Consider the following 23388-nt stretch of genomic DNA (forward strand, 5'->3'; position numbering starts at 1 on the left):
TGAAATGTAAATATATTGTGCTCTATCTCAAACCACCAGCAATGCTGTCACAGAATGCAAAACATTCTGTTTGTTCTTGTTTTTTTAATGTTACCAGTTTGAGTTGGGGTCAGTGTGGATCTGTAGCCTCAAGAGATTTACTTAGGAGAGAAAATGCATGTTTCCAGCATCTGCTCTCCATATTTGAGAGCATGTTTTGATGAGCCTCTTGTGCCTCTCAGCTCTGTGTCTATATTAAGCCAGGCAGATCAGGCTTTTTTTTTGATGTCCTGTCTCATTAGAAATGGACAGCACAACCATCATCATTTTCTTAATTTGATCTAAAAATATGAGCCAGACCTTAACAGCTGTGCAAGATTTAATACTTTGGGGTGTCATGGTAAAATGGGCTCACCAAGCGAGCTGCTGGAATTAAGACGGCAAGTTACGTAAACGCCGCTCTTATGCTGTGAAGTTCCAAAGCCTAAATCCCAAATGCTGATGCTGATGGGGTAAAGACTCCACGAGGATTTTATTCAAGCTTTGCTTTATCACCTCAGAAAAGAAAAAAAAAGTGTGTATAATAGCTGATAATTATATCCTTTGCATTTCACAGAAATCCTGCTACAATTGGAGATCTAAAAAGAAACAGCTGGCAGAAGAAAAATTCGTTTGTTTTTTTACATAAGTCTGAGAGAAGCAAATACTAAGTCTGACACCAGGTTGGTAAAAAAAAAAAAAAAAAAAAAAAAATTGTTGTCCTTTATCTCCAATTGAAGCTGTCTGAAATTCAATAACTCAACTACAAGCCCAGTGGGTTAGCAAGCATGTTACCATAGAAACTCAGGAGTTTCAGAGTTGACGACAGGTGAGTGCAAGTGTTCTTTAATGAAAACGGCACTGTGCAGCAGGAGTCACTATGTGTTTACTCAATTTATGTCATCTGGAGCAGCTGTTTTGTAAGAAAAAAAATTGCTGTGTTGCCAAAGTGATGGAAAATGACTTCATCTTAATTGATGCAGATGCAGCGATGAACAGTCTCCTGAGAATTTAACACCACGAAGAAACTGTCATCTATTACTCAGATCAGACGAACACACAGCAGGAGCGAGTACAAATCTGCAACACTATCGTGAGTTGCACAAAAAATGGTTTACTCTTGAAGTGATTAATTATGGGGATAATAAAAATGACATGTGCAATCCACTCTCAGAACACACATTATCCTCACTAAATAAAAAAGACGTGCAAAGGGGCCACATTTTCAAATACAGAGCAAAATAAAATGCAGCTCTCCATTTATTAAAGTGTGATCACTTAAAACACTGCCACTTATAAAACTAAATTTTGATAAATCCGATTTAATTATTCCACTGTGGTTCAATTACTAATTGCCAGATTCTCATTTTATTTATCTCTTTATTTTCATACCAGATTACAATAGACTTCTGTCTAACATGCATGTTCTTGATTTCTCCTGAATGCTTTAATATAAAAAAATCTGAATACAAAAAAAATGCCTGCATCAAATACAATACAATGTCCTACAAAGTAGACAGTTAAAAATACCAAAATTCATTCACTCCAGTTACCTCTTCCAGTTTATATGTGATCATGGTGAAGGCTCTGAACACGCTGTCTGTTGAACCAGTGATGGTGATGATCCTCTCTGGACAGGAGCCCTCTGAGATGTTGACACGTGCGCTGCTCTGTGAAGCAAAGAGACGATTTAAAAATTAAAGAAATGTTGCAACACAATCAGTTTTAGCTTTTTTTTCAAAATGATGTTTTACTAATGGGTTCCTTTGGAGTCATCATCTATTTGTTATGTATCTCAGAGTAAAGAAAAAGGAAAAAGGCAAACATACTGCTGAGGGAACATATTACTTTGGAGAATTAATCTTACAGGATTAATGTGAATTTAGTCTAACAGAATTTATGCTACTGTACGCTTAAATTTGTTTCTTGATCTCTCAAAAAGCTTTTGATTTTTTTCACACAAAAAATTGCGACCAGATTTAACCTTTTTTTAGCCATAAGGATCAGCAAAAAAAAAAGATAATATTATATATATATATTTTTTCACACCGTTTGTTTTAATCTTCTAAGTTTTACTTCTACATTGATACGTTCCATTGATTTCTTTTTTTTTTTACTGAAAACTGATGAGATTATCTTGCTTTTCTTTTTTCATTTATATTTATTTATTATCTTTTACTTTTAATGCATGTTGCCTATTTTATTTATTTATTTATTTATTTTACCAGCTAATTTGAAGAAATTAAAGATCTTACTCCTAACAGAAATGTTGACACCTATTTATTAGTTCTACAAGTCTTTAACTGTGTATTGTGGCTCTCAAAATACTAAAAAGCCCTTTTAGTATTCTGCGTGACAAATTTTTCAAACAAATTCTTCCTGCCTCTCAGGCTGGAAATGGGTATCCATCCTCTTACTCAGATCTTACTCAGAAAACAGATATGCACATTTCCAAGAACAAATCGAGTTTTCTTCCTTGTCATTGAAATTCAATCTAGCCAGTGTGTCCAAATGCACGTCCTGTGCTATAAAAAAAAGGACAAAAAAACAAAAAAAAAAAAGGCTAAAGTACACTTTCTTATTTGGGACAAAAAACCTGAACAATAAATCAATTTTCTCATACGTCTTTTTTTTTTAAATGTGTTCTCACACATTTCTCCATGACAATCCCTCAGCTCTGGGATATGCTCCCCTCTCAGTCCAATGAGTCATCCTCCCCTGTGTGACTTTAAGGTTTGGAGAGGGACAGACAGGAGGAAGCTCACAGGGTGGCAACAAAGGCCGAAACTGCCTGGCAGGATGGATGTTTGAATGGATGGCTGGACAGCTTCCATGGCTGACTGCTCCATATAGCAGTTTTGCAGAGTCGCATTGTTGCACGGATTCCTCTGTTTATCCTTCTGCCTCATAAAGTACAATACAAAACCTTTTCAGCTGTAAAAGAATCAAATATGTTGCCAGCAGTGTCAGACTAATCAGAGTTAACCGAGCGGGTTTTAGTTTGGCTGCACTCTTGAGATTCATTAAAAAAGAACTGGGGGTGGGGGGTAGACTTAGAAGATGGAAAAATAACAATGAAAACATGAACTAAAATATGCTGCAGAATGAGGACAGTGTACCTCTTCTCGTATTCGTTTCACAGTCTCTCCTTTCTGCAAAAGACAAGTTGAAGGACAGCTTTTAAGAGAGTTGAACATACTTGAATTCATACATCACAGCTCTGTCGCTCTCACAGTCAATGTGACATCTAAGACCATGAAATTCTGCAATCCAGGGTTTGAAGCTGCTTTGCATCTTAGCACATAATTTGTATAAGATACATATATTTGGGGTTTGGCTGCATGCTGCAGGCAGAGTGTGTGTGTGTGTGTGTGAACAAATGCTGCTAAAGACAACAGCATTTCTGCCAGACTTGTAGAGACTGCAACACATCCTCCTTTGGCTTTTATGTTCTCTCCTGTTTCTCTCTTCATTTAGCTCCTTTCAAACAATTCACACCTTCATGTACTTGATGTATCTGTCAACCATTATTTTTACAAAAGTATTTATTACCAGAAACATTGTCTCACCCATGTACCACACATTATCATGTCCTAGGAAAATTTAGTGTCTGTGCTCTATTGTGACTTTGGTGTTGGTACTCTATTGATGGGGAAGAAGTAAGCGGTTTACCAACGGGATGAGGATGCAAGTTATAAGACCAAGTACTGCAGAATAAATAGCTTTTCTTTTTCTAGTCACTCATGGAAAACTCTCCCTTTGTGTCCCACTCTTTAATCCTTTGCTATGAATTCAACACCTTTCACTTCTGTTGTAAAGTCTTGCCTTTTCCCTCTTTTCTGAATTTATGCTTTTTTTCTACTGTTTTTAAAGCTTGATTGCAAGGATTTCTGAAGCAACGCATTCCCGACAAACCCTTCCCAGCAGACACTAAAAGTACCCAAAAGTGGTCAGTGGTAATATGTCTTCAGAGCTCAGTTTCAGCACAAGGCTTGTAGTCGGTGCACTAATGTTTCTGCTTGATGGATTGCTGAGGTGCTTTATGGGAGTTGGGGGTAGTGAGGAGGTCCCGGAAAGGGTGCTTTAAAGAGATTATATTACAGATGGGGATATTCAGAACAACAACTATTTGTTGGATGGTTTGTTGCGGCTGCAAAGCAGAATCAAAAGAGAACAGAATATCATCCTAAAGAAAGTGTCAGCGAAAACTCACATAAAACCCTCAAATGGTGTATTGGACATTAATCCCAAAAGTCTCCTCAGATTATTATAATAAAGTGTATTTTCAGAAAATAATTGTATATAATTGCCTGTTGTGATAAAAGCATCCAATTAAAATAACAACTTGGATTATATAAGAAATATATTTGATAAAGGAAAGATATGTAGGAGTTCTCACCTTTCCTATGATGCTTCCAACCTCCTTAAAGCATAAAATAGAAAGAAAAACAAAACACAAAAGTTAAATAAATGTGATTACAGAGTATAACTTTAAAAGCGCTGCTTTATACATAATTTCTTCAACCTTTCCATGCATGAGCAGTCGTAGAGTGAGGGTCACTCCCAAGCCCCCATCTCCGAAGTCCTGCTCACAGTTCATAGTGATGTGGGAGTGGAACGCAGGGAGACGCATGAACAAGGCTCATTCGCTGGTCATGCAGTTGAGCGAAGGCTGGGGTGCGTTTTTCTGCCTGTCTGTGCTCCTTCAGGGAAGATCTGAGAGAAAGGAAAGAAAGTGAAATGATAGTTGATCCATTTTTTATGAGCCCACATATGCTCCTTTGAATCAGTCATTAACTTCACAGATGCGACGCTGAATTTTTTAAAAGGTAACATAATTTCAAAAACTTCGTTGTCTGAATATGCTAAAAGAATATTGACTCTAATTGGATCATTCCTTAGAAAAGAGCATCCATATGCCGCACACCGAAGAAATAAACAACTTTCATGCAACCAGCTATAATTTTAGGCTTCATTTTATGAAACATTTTAATTTGCTTAATTCAGTGTAATATTGATGGTTATATTCATAACAAGGTCATGATTAACGCAGTTTTGCATGTGAACGCTATTGACTAGAGGCACCAACAGCATTAGCATTTCGACAGAGCTTTGGGATCCAACGAGCTCTGCATGAGCTGTTGATATTTATCATGGTGCCTTTGCCTCTTAACATTCTCTCTCAGTTAGATTCATGGTATATATATACATAAAAATTGAAATGTGCTTAAAATTTAGATTCATACAAAATTAATAGGTTCAACTTTGTACAAAATACATGAATATTTTAGAGCATTTTTAAGTTTTATCCGCTTCACTTCATTCAGCTAAAGCATTCAAATGTCATTGTTAGAAAAAAATACAGAGCAGGACCTCTGCACAGGCAGCAAATGAGAAGCATATGTACTGATCCCAGAATGACAATGTGGCAAAGGCTGTATGCATGTCAGCTTTGTGGCTCACAGCGTGATGATTAATGTGGGAGTCACCTGGCGGCACACAAGCATCAGTGCGGTGTGTATAATTAGTTCATGGAATCACTCATGTTTCCTTCAAATTTATATTTGCGACATTTGTCAGCATGGAGGGTAAAAGAACAAAGATAACTGAACAAGTGTTTGTAGAATAACCTCCATAGGCAGAACATAAAGGGGTTGTATTTGTCAAACTAAAATACTAATACTAACAAAAACTTTAAAGATGGTGTGTTTTTTTTAATTAAATTTAAGTTTCTGTCTGCAGGCACTTTCCTTATTAAGCTTTTGCTCAATTATAAATGAATGATTCCTTTTTAAACTCATCAAAGCTTCTTGTTTGTTCGTCGCACGCATGCCAGTCAGCCTACAGTGCAACGGTTACCAGCCTACAGCCCAAGCCCTGCCAACACTGCCTTATCTTTGTGCTAGCATGTCTTTTTACAAATCTGCAGGTTTTCTGGTGAGTTATTTTGAGATTTCTTTCTTTTTTGTTTTAATATGTGTCATTCCTGCACGGTGTTATTCTACCAAATAGCTGATGCACACATCTTCAGATATTAGTCTGTTAAAATATGTTTGCGACTTTATTTTGCTCAATTAAAAAGTCAAGTCAACCTTGTTTTACTATGTAAAAAGCGATTCTAACTGGATCAGTTTGCAGAACCATCAGCCTAAATTTTCATCTACATATAATTAACATTAATATCACATAGAACCTGAAGGTTGACTTTAGATAAACAGAAACTGAAGTATTTTTTCTTTGCTTTTAGCTACAGCTGCAAAACCCACGGATCATGACTTTAAGCTTGATTGATGCATCCTGAACAAGTGTTATCTCCGAGCACATTTGTGCAGCCAGTGGGCTAACTTTATTATCTTTGGGCTCTGAAAGAGAAGACTAAAATGTTAGAGCTTTATTACATTAGGAGTTAATGGTTGGAGGGATCATTATGTGCATCTCTGTGGGCTGATAACAAGGCATGTGCTCTGTGTCAGTGTGAGGGTGGTGAACCTCGGAACTCCTTTTTTCCAGAATTCCAAGCAGCAGCGTTCCAGGATGAACAGAGCCCCTCTGTTCCAAATTAGACCTGATTATGCTGAACAGAGAATTAACAAAGTACAGACTGCGTCAAACTGCTAAAATTCAGTCTGCCAAGGTTGGACTGACTGTTTCATTGTCCTGCTTTACTGACACTAACCTTGGCCCTGCAGCATTTACTAACATAATACATCACATTGGCGCTTCAGTTGTGAGTCACTGCTCATACAAATCTTTTTAATGGAAAAAATAAAGAAGGCACAATTGGAAATCTAAGTAAGTGACAGAACTAAAACAACAAATTTAATATTGGAAAGCATGAAATTATTATCGTATGTTATTATTATTATTATTATTGATTTTTTGCATTTTGGGTTTAAGATTAAAAAAAAAAGCTTTATACTGAAATAGCAGATCATCTATAAAAATGTTCCTTAAAATAACAAATTTCTCATTTTGCAACACGTTAGGCCTGCACAAAATATTGCAAATTATATCGTTGTCACAAAATTAATCTCTAATATTGCATATCGCGGGTTTTCCTCATATCGTGCAGCCCTACTACACATTTTAATAAATAAACAATTGACAAAGCAAAAGACCATCCCTAGAACTGTGAGTTCTAGGGAAGGTCTTGGTGGAGCTAAATGCCTGGCACATTGAATCAAAAGGAGGCATTTTTTATTGTTTTATTTGTAAATGTGTACATTGTACATTTACAAATTTATAATGAATACATTTATCATTGGAAAGAGTGATAACATAAATGCTCTTCTAAAATCCACTATCTTATACGTTGATAATAAAGATTCTTCAAATCAAGAATCAGAAACCTTCCGTTGATGCACAGTTTGGTTGTAAATACATGTCAAGCACCTCATCCTCTGCAACTCACATACTGAACCCATTTCACGGTAAAGGTTAAAGGTACTTACCGTGAGTAGAAAAAAATTCTACTTTACATAATACAGTCTTAGACGCTAGGTAAAAAGGTCAAATCACACCTGTCAGATTCTGACAGTTTCTTTAATGTATTTTTTAAGCTAAGGGTTAGAATTTTGTGTTATAAGTTTTCCATTTTATGTTTGAAAATGTTTACAATTTTCACTAGCTTTTCTAAGTAACTTTGATTTGACCAAACATGTAAATAAATGTTGTCCTCTAAGATTACATGTTAAAATGTACCTATTGGCCGTAACTAATTAGATTACAAACGCAATTTCAATGTCTAAAACATTAAACATAAAGTATCTCAGGGATGCCACAGCTTAGAACAATTTAAAGACATAAAAATGCATTAAATTTGGATCCATACTAGGTTAGAGATGAATAAATGTTACAAGTGCCTCTGCAGAAAAAAGTAAATGTGGTTTTGTACTGCTACCTGTGTCATAAGTGCTGTGAACCTTCCACATGGAGAGTTTCCGATGCAATACCAGTTTTGCCAAATTCTTACATTAAATGTTATTAATAAACATAGAGACTAGAACCCCTTTGGAAAATCCTTATTGCCGGTAATTATAATTAATCGTTAGCCCTTAGCCGTAGCATATGGTGTTCCTATTTTATGCAGATGAACAGGTTTTTGTTGCTTTATTGCAATTTCATAATACTACTAAACCTTGTAATTGAATATTGTTGAATACGAGGTAAAGTTGTTTTTTTTATTTGCTTATTACACTACTGTTAATACTTTGCACACAAACAAGATAAAAAATGTTTATTTTTTTATTTCCTTAATTAAAGCTAGTTTTCCAACCCCTTTTCCTTAACATTGTGTGTGCTTTCTTCACATGGCTAATGTGATGGTCTTCATCATTTTTATTAAATTAGGATAAATATTAAAGCCATCTAAAATTTAATTAAAAAGGAATTTCTTCTCATGTAGCAGGCAGTTGTGCTCATGCATAAATTGAGAGCTTATATTCACCTCCAAAAGAATCAAAGCAGGTCAGCCCAAGCAAAATGTGAACCCCCCCTATAACATGATTTTATACACGGTGGTACAATCTTATAGATTCTAAGCATGGTTAAAAGCTTGGTGTCAAGCATAATTTCAGCCTTCTTTGCTCGCAGTGCACTGCAGTAACAAAGTATCATGCTGCAAGTTATTACAGTAAATTACCCAGTGTATTAGTATGTAGCTGTACTGCTTCCAGATCCTCGTTTCATTTTGATATGGATAAAAGAAAAATACAATAATCCAGTAGAAATCTTTAAAATAAAAATCCTGGTGCATTTTTAAGATTTCCCAAAGATTAAACGATTGTAGCTTGTTTAGTGGAAACATACATTTTATTGCTTCACACCATATACCGGTAATTGTTTCTTGTACCAAATATTTAAAATCTATCAGATAAGTCATATTTTCCAAATTGATGAGATGTAAAATACAGGTTTAAAGAGCAACTGGGTCTTTCTATAACAAAATGAAATTCATGTATTAGTGTAGCTTAAAATAATGTCAAGTTATTTCAAATTTGACTTGCATTTCCAAATTAAGATTCATTTTCTGGTTTCTTTTTTAAATTAAATATGATTAAATTTTAGGAAGTTTGAACTTTTCTGTTTTTACCTGATTCTTTTATTGTATTTACATAACCCTTTTGAGATACGTTAGGTTTGTTAAATCATTTTAAGTTTTCACCATTACATGTACGGTAATTAAAGTAGAGTACAGCAAACCAATGCTCAGACTGTAAAGGATTTATTCCCCACTTATAATTTAGATGCACATAAGAGGACATTTTTAAGAAAACTTCATTTTACCAGGAGCTACTTTTTATACTATTATTGAAATGTATATAATATGTGAGAGATTTATAACCACAGCCTGTTATAATCCATCATTTTAGTTGATGGCAATTAGAAACCAGAGCTGTTATTTTGAGTCAAACTTGTGTAAAACATACTTCAAAGATTTCAAGAATAAAAAGAATCCAGCAGAAATCTCCAGACAAAAGCCAGCAATATTTTTCTTCTCCTTTTTCTGCCGTGTTTTCAGGACCCTCCACTCCGGGTGTCAAGATGAAAAGGATCTAGAGCGCCGAACACCTGTTCTGAGACAACCGCGTCCCTCACACCACAGACAGCTCTGCGCTGGCTTGGAACATGAAGAAGGAATGAGGACATGTTTGGTCTCCATGGTGAAAGACAGAAACAGGGTTCCCTTCTGCATACAGCACATGCAATGGGTCAGGGGGATTGTGTGTCTCCTCGATGGACACACAGAAGGCAAGAGGACCAGGTGAACTATAGGGTGTGCACATGCAGACCAGTAAGTGAGAGGGTGTCAATGTGAGTACACACGCACATAGGCCACGAGGTGACAGTCCATTCTTTCAGCCCCCCGCCCGACTAAAACGCAGATACAGAGCACAGCGTTCAAAGGAACGAGCAAAACAAAACACTAATAATAATCTCATATACAGCTGCCAGGATAAAAGGAGCCAACAGTTCGTTCAGTACACACACACAAAGAAGCATGCACACGCATACATGTAGACAGGCTTTGATCGAGACAATCCACTGAAAAATTTGATATTTTCTTCAATCATATACCAATTAAAACTACAGCAAAGTTGGAGTAGGTGGGATGTCTGTAACGCCAAAAAAAGAATGGAGAAAAAAAATCTTCATTAAGCTCTTACACTGAAAAATGTCTATGTTAAGAAAGTAAAAAGACCCCTGTTTCAAGCAAATGTGTCCTATTTATAGTATTGTAAGACAAATATTGGCCTCAAGAAAGTTTTTCTATAGCAAAATAATTTTAATTTGAGAAAACATGTCTTAGTGACTAGATTTTTAAAGAAATTAGAATTCTTACTTTCGTACCCCATCCCAGCTTTTTTTTCTCATTTAAAGAAACTCTGTCCATGGGGTATGATTTTTTTTATTTATTTCTAAGGGGGCTGTTGTGGTCAAACACTTTTTCATTCATCCAAGCATAAGTGAAGTACTGAGGAGATTATCTTGTAGCCAAAAATTCACAAAGAGCTAAGAGGAGGTCAATTCTGGATTAGTTTGTGTTTACTCATCTGACTGTATGCTGAGAATAAAAGCGTGTGAAAGGAGGAGTCACGTTCCTCGTAATGTAGCCCTTTAGCAGGTTTGTTACATCAACCCCAAGATTTGGATGAAATCGACCTTCACAAAAGCAAAGGAAATATTCTAAAAGACTGAATGGGCTTTAACTACATCACATCCACGGGTTATACTGGCAGGCATCACTAATATGAAATAGCTTCAGAGCTGTGCCATAGCAGGATGCTAACTCTATTATAGGAAAATTGCAGCTAAAAGAGTTTGACAGAGAAAGACAATGGAAAACTATGCTTTAGATAAACTGGAAGACATAAAAATGCAGTGCATGACATTTTGATCCATACTAGGTAAGAGATGCATAAATGTTACAAATACCTCTGCAAAAAGAAAATATTATAATGTATGTTATGTATGTATGAAATGTGTATTTTTAGTTACAGTTATTTGTAAAATATTCCAGAAATATTAAAGATATTGTTCAGTGTTGTAAGCTATTTAATTCAAGCAAAGTAAAATGTTAAAAATTGAAATAAGAAACTAGATACAACAGAAAAATTGTTGACACGATGATGAGGTTTGTCCATTATATCAACCGAAACTGGATATCATCATCCAATCAGCGATGTGCAATTAATGTTTTTGTTGTTTTTACATTTCATTTTGTTTTCTGGAAATTATTTTTGTTAATCTACCAGTATGTTTTTTGTGTTAGTTTGTTTTGTTGTCTGGAATTTTGTTTTTATTTCTAATCTGTAATGTTGTTTTTTTAATTTGTTTTGCTTTTTTGATTGTCATCGTGATATTTAATATGATTTTGTTGATATGATTTACACGTCAGAGCCACCGTACAGCAGAGATGGTTAATTAAAGCAAAAAAACAAAATAAGAAAATATATATTTTTGTCTTAAAGTACCTAAACTGTGAATAACATGAGAAACTGTGCTATGTGTCTCTGACTAAAAGAACATCAACTCGGGACTGAATAAAGCCAAACCTTTCTACATCACAAGTGTACGCTTATCTTTATCCATGCAATTTTCAAGAGCTTTACAAAATTTCTAAATTGAACCTGCTCTCCGTCCTTCTCCTGAAAAGAGAAAATGAGAAATGGACAGGTGAAGAGGGCTTTAGTTGTGAAACAGAAGAGGCTTGAAATTAAAGAGCAGTGTTTCATCTCTCAGCATGTCTGTCTCAGCTCTGTCACATATAATGAGATGGGTCAGCCCTCAGTACAGAGGGGACTGCACTCTCCCAACAGAGCCCGGCTTCATCTGGTGTTAGAGCACAACCGTGTCAGCCTGCAGCACAAGTTGCCTGTCAGCCACAAAGCCCCTGAGAGGGTTATCGGACCCTGAGCTGCATCCTGCTCCTGGAGCCAGCCTGGCTTCCCTGTTCTGAGAGAGGACCAACAGTTGTACTCACTGCAGCCACGGCGCCTAAATGTGGACTGCTGATGACAAGCTTAACATGCGGCAGGAGGGGGTTAGCAAATTAAAACTCGTACTCATCCATGACTAAAATACGTGGCATATAAAGACAAATCTGTTGAAAAGCACACCTAATTCAAAATGAGCCTCAAGGAAATATCAGCCTGGATAATTGTTAGTGTTTTTTTTTTTTAATCATTATAATTATTGTTTAGCTCATGTTAGGAAAAATGATGCACACAAAACTTTAGACAAGATCAAAAAACAAACATGCAGTTCAACACATTTCTTTATTTAGTTGTGTAAATAAAAACACTTCTGGAAATAAAGGAAAGTGACAGACATATCTGGCTTCCTGGCATATTTTAGCTGCTCATAGAACAATAGTGACGGAGATATCTGTCTCTGTAGCCTTAGCAAAGCTTTGTGCTTCAAGTGTAAATGACATTGTATTGCAATAATGTTTAAAAATCACCAAATTTTTCTTAGTATAAGTCACTTTTGGGGGGGGGGGGGGGGGGTGCATCTTATGTGATTTAAAATCAGTTTAAAAGTATATTTAAAAAAAAATAGCAACACTACTTTCATACCTGGCTCAGAAACACGCGATCAAGCAGCCATTTCCAATGAAAAGTCTATGTAAACACGTATTTCGGGCTTCTACGTTCGAAACATTTTTAGGTCTGTTTTGGGTTCTACATACAAAACGTGCGGCCATTGAATGCACTGAACGTTCAACCGGTTGAACGCGGACTCGGATTTGGTAGTCTTGCATGGCCAAGTGCCAACCATTTGAAAATTGATCATGAAGTAGGAAATAATTGGAGTTATATGACACCAAGTCTTTTATATATTTAAATACAGTTGTGTAAAAAAAAGCCTGAAAAAAGATTTGCGAGATTTGCGCCACTTCAGCATTTCACACCAAGCCTCTTCCAACTACAGACACAGTCAGGACTATAAATATTTGGACAGAGACACATTCTTTCTAATTTAGTTTCTGTACATTACCACAGTGAATTTTAAATAAAACAACTCAGATGCCATTGAAGTGCACAAAAGATTGCATAAAAATGTGAAAAACTAAAGCATTTTTTGAACACAATCCCTTCATTTCATGGGCTCGTAAGTAATTGGACAAATGAAATCACTGAAAACAAAATGGTCTTTACTAATATTTGGTTGAAAACCCTTTGTTGGCAAAGACAGCCTGAAGTCTTGAACTCATGGACATCACCAGATGCTGGGTTTTCTCCTTCTGAATGCTCTGCCAGGCCTTTACTGCAGTGGCTTTCAGTTGCTGTTTGTTTGTGGGCCTTTCTGTCTGACGTTTAGTCTTCAACAAGTGAAATGCACAATTGGGTTCAGATCAGGTAACTGAGTTGGCCATTCAAGAATATTCCACTTCTTTGCTGTAATAAACTCCGAGGTTGCTTTGGCTGTATGTTTTGGGTCGTTGTTCATCTGTATTATGAAACGCCGCCTAATCAGTTTGGCTGCATTCACCTGGATCTGTGCAGACAGTATGCCTCTGAACACCTCAGAATTCATTGGGCTGCTTCTGTCCTGTGTCACGTCATCAATAAACACTAGTGTCCCAGTGCCACTAGCAGCCATGCACGCCCAGACCATCACACTGCCTCCACAGTGTTTTACTGATGATGTAGTGTGCTTTGGATCATGAGCTTCTCCACGCCTTCTTCATACTTTTCTCTTGCCATCATTCTGGTAGAGGTTGATTTTGGTTTCATCTGTCCAAAGAATGTTTTTCCAGAACTGTGCTGGCTTTTTTAGATGCTTTTTAGCAAAGTCCAATCTACCTTTCTATTCTTGGGGCTTATGAGTGGCTTGCATCTTGCAGTGTACCCTCTGTATCTACTTTCATGCAGTCTTCTTTTGATGGTAGACTTGGATATTGATACGCCTACCTCCTGGAGAGTGTTGTTCACTTGGTTGGCTGTTGTGAACGGGTTCCTCTTCATCATGGAAATGATTCTGCGATCATCCACCACTGTTGTCTTCCGTGGACGTCCAGGTCTTTTAGCGTTGCTGAGTTCACCAGTGCTTTCTTTCTTCCTTAGGATGTACCACACTGTTGATTTTGCTACTCCTAATACTGTAGCAATTTCTGGCATGTTTTTTTTCTGTTTTCTCAGCTTAATGGTGGCTCCTTTCACCTACATGGAGAGCTGCTTTGACCACATGTTGTCTGTTTACAGCAAAATCTTCAAAATGCAAGCATGAGTCCTCTAATCAACTCCAGGCCTTTTATCTGCTTCACTCATAATGACACAACAAGGGAATTGCCCACACCTGCCCATTTAATAGCATGGAAGGCAATTGTCCAATTACTAACGAGCCCATGAAATGAAGGGATTGTGTTTAAAAAATGCTTTAGTTTTTCACATTTTTATGCAATCTTTTTGTTCAATCCATGTCATCCAAGTCTGCACTTCAATGGCATCTGAGTTGTTTTATTTAAAATTCACTGTGGTAATGTACAGAAACAAAATTAGAAAGAATGTGTCTCTGTCCAAATAAGTATGGTCCTGACTGTACATGCACTAGTATTGGGTAGCGACACTCCAGTGTGAACACTGTATGCTAAAAGCGTTCTTGAATGTGCATATATAGCTGGTGTGTACGTAGCATTACGCCGGGCTTGGCAGAGTTGTTTTAAATTGACACAGAGGATGAAGAATTCAACAGACTAAGTGATTTAAAATATGTTTTACTAATATACCAGCTTCCTTCTATGTTTCATGCAGCTAAATAAGCATCAATGCGCTATGGTAGTGAAGTCTGCATATCTTCAGTCTATTATTGTTTTTTATATCATGGTCGAGGTGAATACTCAATTCTGATTGGCTGCTGGGTGTGCATTAAAAAGTGATATACCACAGGATAACCGCACGGTGAAAAAATAAGTTCCGGTCACCTAGCTTAAATGTTCTGTTTCACTCTGCCGGCATCTTTAAAACAACCTTTTGCTTCATCATCTGGATAAAAACAAGCGGTAAGAGGTGAACTTTCTCTCTGAACTGATGCTTTATTCAACCCATTGGAAAGATCAGCATATATATTTCGCTTTATATCGCCGAATCTTGACTGCAGCGGTGGTGCGGCGCAACGCGGACTATTTGTAACAAATAGTCTGCTTTTTGTGAGAAAAGTGATCCAAATTGGAAAAAAATACAAGGACTAAAAACTGGTTACTATTTATTTCTTTTGTACGTGACCATAGTATAAGCGAGTTAATGGCCGACGAAGTGTGCATTATCACTTTTTAACGCACTTCGTGGAAGCTTTGCGTCAGACGTTTCAGGCTTCCACGGCGTGCATTAAAAAGTGATAATGCATACTTCGTCGGCTATTAACCCGTACCTATTTTTTTATTACGAATTACCTTTACAGATGAAATGTTGGCATATTTTGCAAAGTAAATTTCCTCCAAAACTGCAACTTGTACTCCAGTGCGACTTATATATTTTTTCTTCTTTATTAGACATTTTTTAGCAGCTGCAACATACTTCAGAGCGTCTTCTAGTCTAGAAAATACGGTAAGTGATTTGTGTTAAGCATCTTGACACGGTTATTGTGAGAATGCTTGTTTCTGCTTCATCTGTACGGACGGATGAGGTGTGAGTATTGCAGGCCTTTAACCTCACCAGGGTCTAACAACTGTGGGTGTAAACAGAGGCTCATCTTTATTTTAAATTCTCCACATAAAAAAAAAACTTTAATTTTAAATGAATAAAATCCTCACATTTTTTAAATTATTTGAGACTTTAGAAATGTTGTTTGAAGTCAATCATACAGAGACTCCACCAAGGTTGTTTTGTGTGTCACGTTGAAAGCGTTCGTACAGATCAACTTCTCTCATTTAGCTGCAAGGCAACAGCATTATAGCACACTTTGTTATGGTCGCATGTTCTATTCTTTCCTTTTCAGAACAGTTTTGAGTACTTTTCACTGATAGGTTATTTTAATAAGAGCACCCTTGAACAACCATTGATTAGGTTTTGATGCTGTTGTCTTTTGTAAAGATCCAATCCTCTAATTAGTTCTGTCCAAGTTCATTCGTTTATCTCATTATCAGCAGGACTGAAGCAGCCCAGAAACACAGATAACCAGCCTTACAGGGCTGCATTTCTGGCCTGTCAGTTGTTATCTCTGAAGCAGCTGTTACTTGCAGCGACACAGTGGCACTTTCAGAGTGTGTGTTAATGCCAGGTTTAGTCAGCACGGGGGCGGTTCAGTCATGACCTGTACGTCACATACTTGTCATTAAGCCAAACTATAAAAAACATGATGATGTGATTTCTTTTCACATTCCCTGCTGCAATACTGAAGCAGCATGTGAGAAGTGTATGACGCTCTATAAACAACTCTGGAGCTTCCTATTTACTTTGCTTTACAACCCTTGACTCTCATTATCTGAAAGCCCCCGTTTGGTTCATTCTGAATTGCACAGCAGAGATTACAGTTTGGCAGGACATTAACTCCAGCTTTTATCCCCATCCTTTTTTTTGGACTAGATGAAGGTCACTTTCTTGATGTGCAAAAAGATTTTTTTCTCTTCTCTTTCATCCCTGCTTTCCTCCCATCCTCCACACTAGGGAATGAGTCAGAGAATCTGACACCTCGGAGGAGAAAGGAGGAGAGCTATAGAGGCAAATCAGGAGGAGAAAAAAGGAGAGATGGAGACAGTTGGAGGAAAGAGAGACGAGGTGATCAATATCTCCAGGAAACAGGAAACCTGAGATGATCTAGAGAGGCTCCATAATTGACACAAAGCCCCTCCACTAAACGTCATAGTTGAAGTTTACATTAGACAGATGGGGTAGGAGTGTTTCCTCCATTTAAGAGATAACTCCCAAAGTCCTTAACTTAGCGGAAAATCTGTGCTGTTCGCAGCATTAGTATGCACAAGGTGACAGAGTTAATAATGTTTTACTTAGAATAAAACATTACCATGCATGTTGAGACAAAGGTTCACCTTACGTAAGCTCCAAAACAACTGAGCACAAACCCAAAAATAGTGCAGTCCCTGATAAATATTTCAGGCACTCGCCAGCTGAACAAAGATGAAAACCTTCTCTCTTTCTGAAAAATACACACACATACAAATGGCTACAGACTAGAGAGAAACCTCCATTTAGTGCCCTGCAAGGCTCTGCAAATTACAGTCACAAGTGCAGTCTTTTGGCTCTCTTGTTCAATGTCTAAAACTTGCTGGAGAATATACCCGCGTTTCGCTCCTCAGTAGTTTCCTCAACAGAACAGAATAAAAGTGACTATTGTAAGTTAACTTCTTTACTAAATAAACCACACTCATGAGACTCTTTGCGAGCGAGTCACGAGGCCCGCTGGGTCGGTCCGTGGAGCTAAACACAGAGCTATCCTTTCATTGCAAGCGAAAGCCTGAAGCTCTGTCAGCCATTGCGTCTGTGCTAAGACCAGGGTCACATTGTGTTTTCATGGAAAAAAAGATCCTCTTTTAGATGAAAGAAACAAATGAATCAACGCTGTAAGCGCCACACCATGACAAACCATGAGTGTTTGATAAAAAGATCGCAAACCAAATAAGCATGTTTTGTTGCAACATGTTTAGGTTAATTACTTTAAAGCAGGTTAATTACAGAAGACTGAAGAGGAAATTAATTTGGATCACTGCAAAGCTGCAACAAAGAAATTCATTCTTGAGATGAGGTGACAAATTTAATTTGTCTTATGAAATGGGAAGCATGACAAGACAGAGAACATGTGAAAAACATAAAAATGTTGTGGGGCTAATTCCAGACATGCATGGAAAATCAGTAACACTTCAAGGTGGGTAATCACAAAAAAAAAAAAAAGTGAGAGTCTTCTTCTGTTTACCAATACCTACATTTTCCAAGAATGCTCCTCTGACACTCTCCTTGTCAGCAGACACGGATGCATATCTATGATTTGTCTTCGTATCTGTGCTAAGATGCTGTGGCTTACTTAAGATTCCAAACCCAAACTGTTTTTCTGCACTCCTCTTACTCTGCAACAACAGCATATTACAAGATGAGAGGGATTATTGGCAGTTCCCAGGCGTTGGAGGAGCACGTGTCAGGACTGGCTTCTGTTATTTATGAAGGCTCTCAGCCCCGACCCTCAATCTACAGCAGAAATGCAGGTGGAGTTTCATTATTGAATATGTTCTTCCATTTATTATTAGAGCCCTGACTCTAAGAGTGCATTAAAAGATTGAATTGAACCCGGATAAAGAGTCAGCAGTACACAATAGACAAATACCCCTGAGAGCTACTAAAAACATGGCTGTATCTCGCATCAGCCAAGTTGTACATTCTTTTTTAGTTTGTAGAAACAGGCAAAGCAGTGTCTTTGCAACCAGAAAAGCTTCCTCTTCACTGCAACCACACACCAGCTGAATAAAATTATGTTCCTTATTGATTTCCACTATGTGCTCAAGAAGATAAATCTAAACCATGTTCTCATCCTTCATGGAAGCTCCCATACAGTGTGTTTCATTCACCATGCTTCTCTCAAAACACCAATGTGGCTTGCAAGACTCTGATAGTGTCCCTTTGCTTTAAATTTTGTTTTTAACAAGTCAGGTTCTAAATCTGATGATTTAATTGGAAGAATTTGAATTATGCTCTGGTTCAGGATTAGATTTCCGAGCCATATAGAGGATAAAATGGAAACATCCTCTGAAGCGGTCTTGTTTTGTTCTTTAATCTAAAAGAAACATTGAGACCAATGTTTATAGAATCTGCAAGTTTGTCCCAGAAAACTGCTTAAACAAAGAGAAGGGAGGGACAAAAGATGGTCTGTTTCAGAGTCTTCACATGCTGTGCAGCTGAACTTCCCCTAAAGTTGACCAATTATAACCCATACATTTTTCTTTTTTCAGCTTGAACTAACAGCAAATTTGCAGCCAAATTCTTGGCGCATTTCCTTTTCCATATTTCTCCTAAAGCTGATCTTCTATCAAGTGTGTAATGCTGTTGCAATTAGGCCTCTTGGTGAATAATGGGGCTGTCACACACACTCGCTGCCTCAGCACCAGCAGCCAGGCGCCCACTGTACGGGACTTGTTGAGAACAAGCTTTGTGTTCTGCACTGGCCTGGAGAATCACTGGGGTTCACTTTTATTAACATATAACCGTCCACAAACAAGAGCCCAGTTGTCTCATCTGCTCATCTGGACACTTTCTGCCATATTCCAGATTTACCATGCCAGTCAGAGTGTTCATTATGCACGCACACACACAGATGTCAGACACTTCTCATAAACATGGATTCAAATCCATAATTCTAATTATGCAAAAACAGGGATAGTGGTAAAGTTAGGCTCAATTTTGGCTTTCTAAGACATACAAAAATGTGTGGTGATTAAACTGGACACAAACACTTAACATTCGATGAAATACAAACACTAAAAGTCGCTATTAGACTGCAGATATACTAGATGTTATGACTTCATTAGGAGGAGCAATTTAAGTTGTAGAACCGGCGATGCGCAGACCAAACAACAACGAGCAGAAAAAAACGAGCTTAGTCACTCACCTGTTTTCATGTAAAATGTTACTGGACTTTCCACTAAACTATCTCCATGGATCTCCGCCGATCACGCTAGGTATCCACGCATGTCTGGGACACACGGGGTGTAGTGCGGACTGTCCTCCCCCAGTGTCAGCAAAGCAGAGTGCTCCCTCTGTCTCTCTCTTGCTCTCTGGCGCGTGCGCGCGCGCACCTAAATCTCCTGCTGGGAGAGTTGTCTCTGCGTAAAATAAAACGAAGGGAGAAAAATTGTGAGCCAATAATAATGTTTTAGCTCAGCTGTTTGTATCATGCGCGTGCATGTTTGCTGGGTGAAGTCCTGCGGGGACATAATTTTTTCCGGGCCGTGGGCTAGTGGCGCGCGCCGGACGCACGCAGGTTGGCACATTTATGGTTATTCAGCATCACCCATGTTTCTGCGCGCGGTTTGGATAATTGAGGAGAGGGAGCTGAATGAAGGAATGGAGACGTTTTCTTGCTTTGCTGGAATTCTCTTGCAATGTCAAGAGATGCTGGTAATAAAAGCGTACAGTATGCAGACTTTCTCCTTCTTCCTCTCAGTATTAATGCATTCTATTGCTTACACTAAATTATCGACGATATCTTTTTTCCCCCTGAGCTTAATGATTTCCTTTCAAGTTTATGGCGTGGGCTTGATTGGCAGCTTTCTTTTGTCGTGGTGCCATCTAGTGTGTTTTTATTTACATTACAAGTCTTGTTCACAGTAATGGTCTGTGAAAACGAAGCATTTTCACTTGTGTTTTTCATTCTGAGTTGTCCACATGAATTAAAAAACTGCAGTTTTTTATTTATTTATTCATTTATTTATTTATTTATTTATTTGTTTGTTTATTTGTTTGTTTTTTTAACCAAATATACAGAAGATTTATGAATGGTTTATTTAATCGTTTCTAATTGTCTAACAAACACAACAAAAGTAAGGAAAGTTATGAATAGTTCTCTTGTAACCCTTGTGCTATCCTAGGCACTTTAACGTTGGGAGTTGGGTCATCTAGACCCACTAGAGTCTAGACAGTGCACTGAACCTTTTTTCTTCAATGATTTGTGAACCTCACTGGTGTCCATGGATTACATGAAATCTTTCCACCTTCATCCACCTTTGTCATGTTAGGGAGAACACGTCAATGTAAGGGTGGGGTCATCAAAGATAGCACAAGGGTTAAATTCAACCATTGTAGCCTATCTGCTAAGATAGCCAAAGATGCCAAAAGTATGCATCCACTCAACTTTTTGATATCCTATAGAACAACGATAGGCAATTTGATTAAAGAATTTTATTTGGTATCATGGTGAAACTCACACTTGTATTTCATCTTATACAAATAAAAACATTGCATTTGCAGTCACTGTAAAGCTATAATAACAACTTTACTGATGTCTTTGTTACAATATCTGCGTACTGAACAGTGCAGGTGAAGTTTTCCAAATTCCTCGTCTTTCTTCCAAGAGAATCAAGTGTAAATTAAATATGTGTACAAACAAGCAAGTAAACAAGAATTAATAACATATTCATTCCCATTTTAGTTTAGTTCAGCCCACCCACTGTTGTTTTTCCATGTGAAAATACAAGCGGAACATAATTGGAACATTCTACCACACCGTGGTGGAATATAAACCATGTTTATATTCCTACGATGGTTGGATTGTAGGAATATAAATTGATTCTTCGATTAAGTCGATTAAGCAATGCACCCCTGGTGGTAATGGTTGTGATAATGGCTAAAGGTTGAAAAATCACATCCAACATGGCGGAAATGAGGCACAAGTGTGTTTCTGTGAGTGAATGAAATAACTGCATTTAACTGCATTCACTAGGTAAGATTAAAACAGCTCTAATCAACTGCAACCTCAAAGCACATCACAGGGCTAAGAAAGAGCGAGCCGATCCCTCACAAACTAGCTCTGTGGGGTATCTACAGCGACACCACATGTATCAGGCACCAAACTACACAAAAAACCTTTAACGAACAACCTGCTGTGGTCCATATGAGCTGACAAAAGTGATAGATGTTCTTTTTTCAAACAGTAGGAGGTGCTATGTGATCTTAAATCCATCATGTTGAGAGGGGGTCTGCCACCAGCTGTGTGAAAGACAGATATGGCAAAAATGAGTAAAAGCTGCATTAGTTAGGGGAAAAAAAAAGCCTGAATATGCAGCAATATCATACTTTAAATTACTGTTCTACATATTCCACACTTCAGTAATGTTTCTTGATTAGACCTTCCTATTGGAAGAGTTACATTCATTCAGTGTAAGGTTTCACAATGACAACATTTACAAAGCTTTAAAAAAAAACTCAATTTAAATTATTTTCTTCTGCATATTTCTATAGCACCAGGATTATGAGTACTTGTCATTAAATCTATATTATAGATCTATAAGCCTTTTAGTAACTCACCAAAGGATTGTTATGGGCCTGTATAGCATTTAGCTGTTATAAAGCCCCTGTAGAGGAAAGCGGACACATGAAACCCGAGCAGTAAATGTGACTGCAGCATGTCGGAAAGGACTGAAGAGCAATCTGAAATGGAAGTACCCGGAACAGTGTTCTCAGGAACAGAAATAAGAAATTTAAGAGGTGTGCTTTCATTGTGAGCACAAATGCAATTGTGTTTCACAAGGCAGTCCCTCAGCTGATTAACACTCCCTCCTTGTCTTGGCATTTAAGACTCCGTAGGTGGGACATGAGGCTATTCTTTCCTCTCCTCTGACTTGATAATTGTGTTCCACATGCACACATCACTCCAGCAGGACCAGTTGTGTGAGTGAAATTAGTAAGGGGAGTATTCCCACACAGTCTTAGTTTTGGTTACCCTGTGATAGAGAGGATAGAAAGAATTTTTTTTTTCATTATGCTGCCTAATAATGGAGTGATAGCATTAGCAAAAATGTCTTAACCAATGATTTTTCACTTACCTTTACTCTGCAATGTTTCAAAAACAATGCAAGAGAAATACCATCACACAAAATTAGGTTGCAGCTTTAAAACTCATTGTGTGCAAATAATGTCACATCTCATTGATGATTGCAGAAGTACTTAAAGGGCCTATATCATGCTTTTCTTATGCCTTTCAAAGGCACACTAAAAAAGTAGTTAGTTATTTTCACAGTTCTATTCCTACCCAGAAGTAAGGCACCAGCGTTCGCACCATATAGTTGCCTCCCAATTCATGATATCAACCTAGAGTCAGCCTCGGCAGCGTGCCTGCGTTTCGTCCACAAAAACATCCAACGTTTTTGCAAAGATGGATGTGCATATTGAGCAGATAAAAGGAAAGCGTTTTGTTGACGATCACTGTTAGCTCCTCAGAGAAAGTGTGTGTGTGTTAGCCTGGTGGAGCCGGCAGCACAGACTCTTCCTGGAAGGGGCTGTTCTCATTCATATATATATCTGAAAGAACCTACTCATTTTCATGGAATGGGAGGGGCTCGTGCTCAGAGTGGAGTTTTTTCAGAGGATTGCTCAGAAAAACGTGAATGGATGAAAATACTGCTTTGGGGTTGTTGATAGTGAGAAACTAACATTATAAAACACTTAAAAATTCAAAAAGGTTGGTTTTAGGCCAGGGATACCGGTTTACTTTCATCGTTTAGTTTAGTTTAGCAATCAGCTAATGTATTTTATGACTGATTGTATGTTTTTGTACAATTACCAGTGTGAAACCCGTTGAGACGACAGTGTTGTGATATTGGGCTGTATAAATAAAATTTAATAGATTTTGCATGATATAGGCCCTTTAAAATAAAATGTGCTACAATAATATATATTTTTTTAAAGTTCTCAAATGCTTTTGGTCAATGAA

At 37.6% G+C, this 23388-nt stretch overlaps 1 protein-coding gene across 1 annotated transcript in view; it reads right to left on the minus strand.

The window, feature by feature from the left end:
- pcbp4 (poly(rC) binding protein 4) overlaps nt 1-19710 on the minus strand; it is a 34777-nt gene extending 15067 nt beyond the window's left edge. The window contains exons 1-5 of the mRNA XM_011477233.3: nt 19570-19710; nt 4544-4734; nt 4418-4441; nt 3138-3170; nt 1572-1688 (exon numbers count right to left, since the gene is read on the minus strand). Of these exons, the coding sequence (XP_011475535.1) occupies nt 1572-1688; nt 3138-3170; nt 4418-4441; nt 4544-4651 (282 nt within the window). The 5' untranslated portion in view covers nt 4652-4734; nt 19570-19710. The remainder of the gene's footprint in view (nt 1-1571; nt 1689-3137; nt 3171-4417; nt 4442-4543; nt 4735-19569) is intronic.
- Nucleotides 19711-23388: the final 3678 nt, after the last annotated feature.

This window comes from Oryzias latipes, chromosome 7 (assembly GCF_053564925.1).
Source record: "Oryzias latipes strain Hd-rR chromosome 7, Olatipes_Hd-rR_3.1".
Taxonomy (NCBI): Eukaryota; Metazoa; Chordata; class Actinopteri; order Beloniformes; family Adrianichthyidae; genus Oryzias; species Oryzias latipes.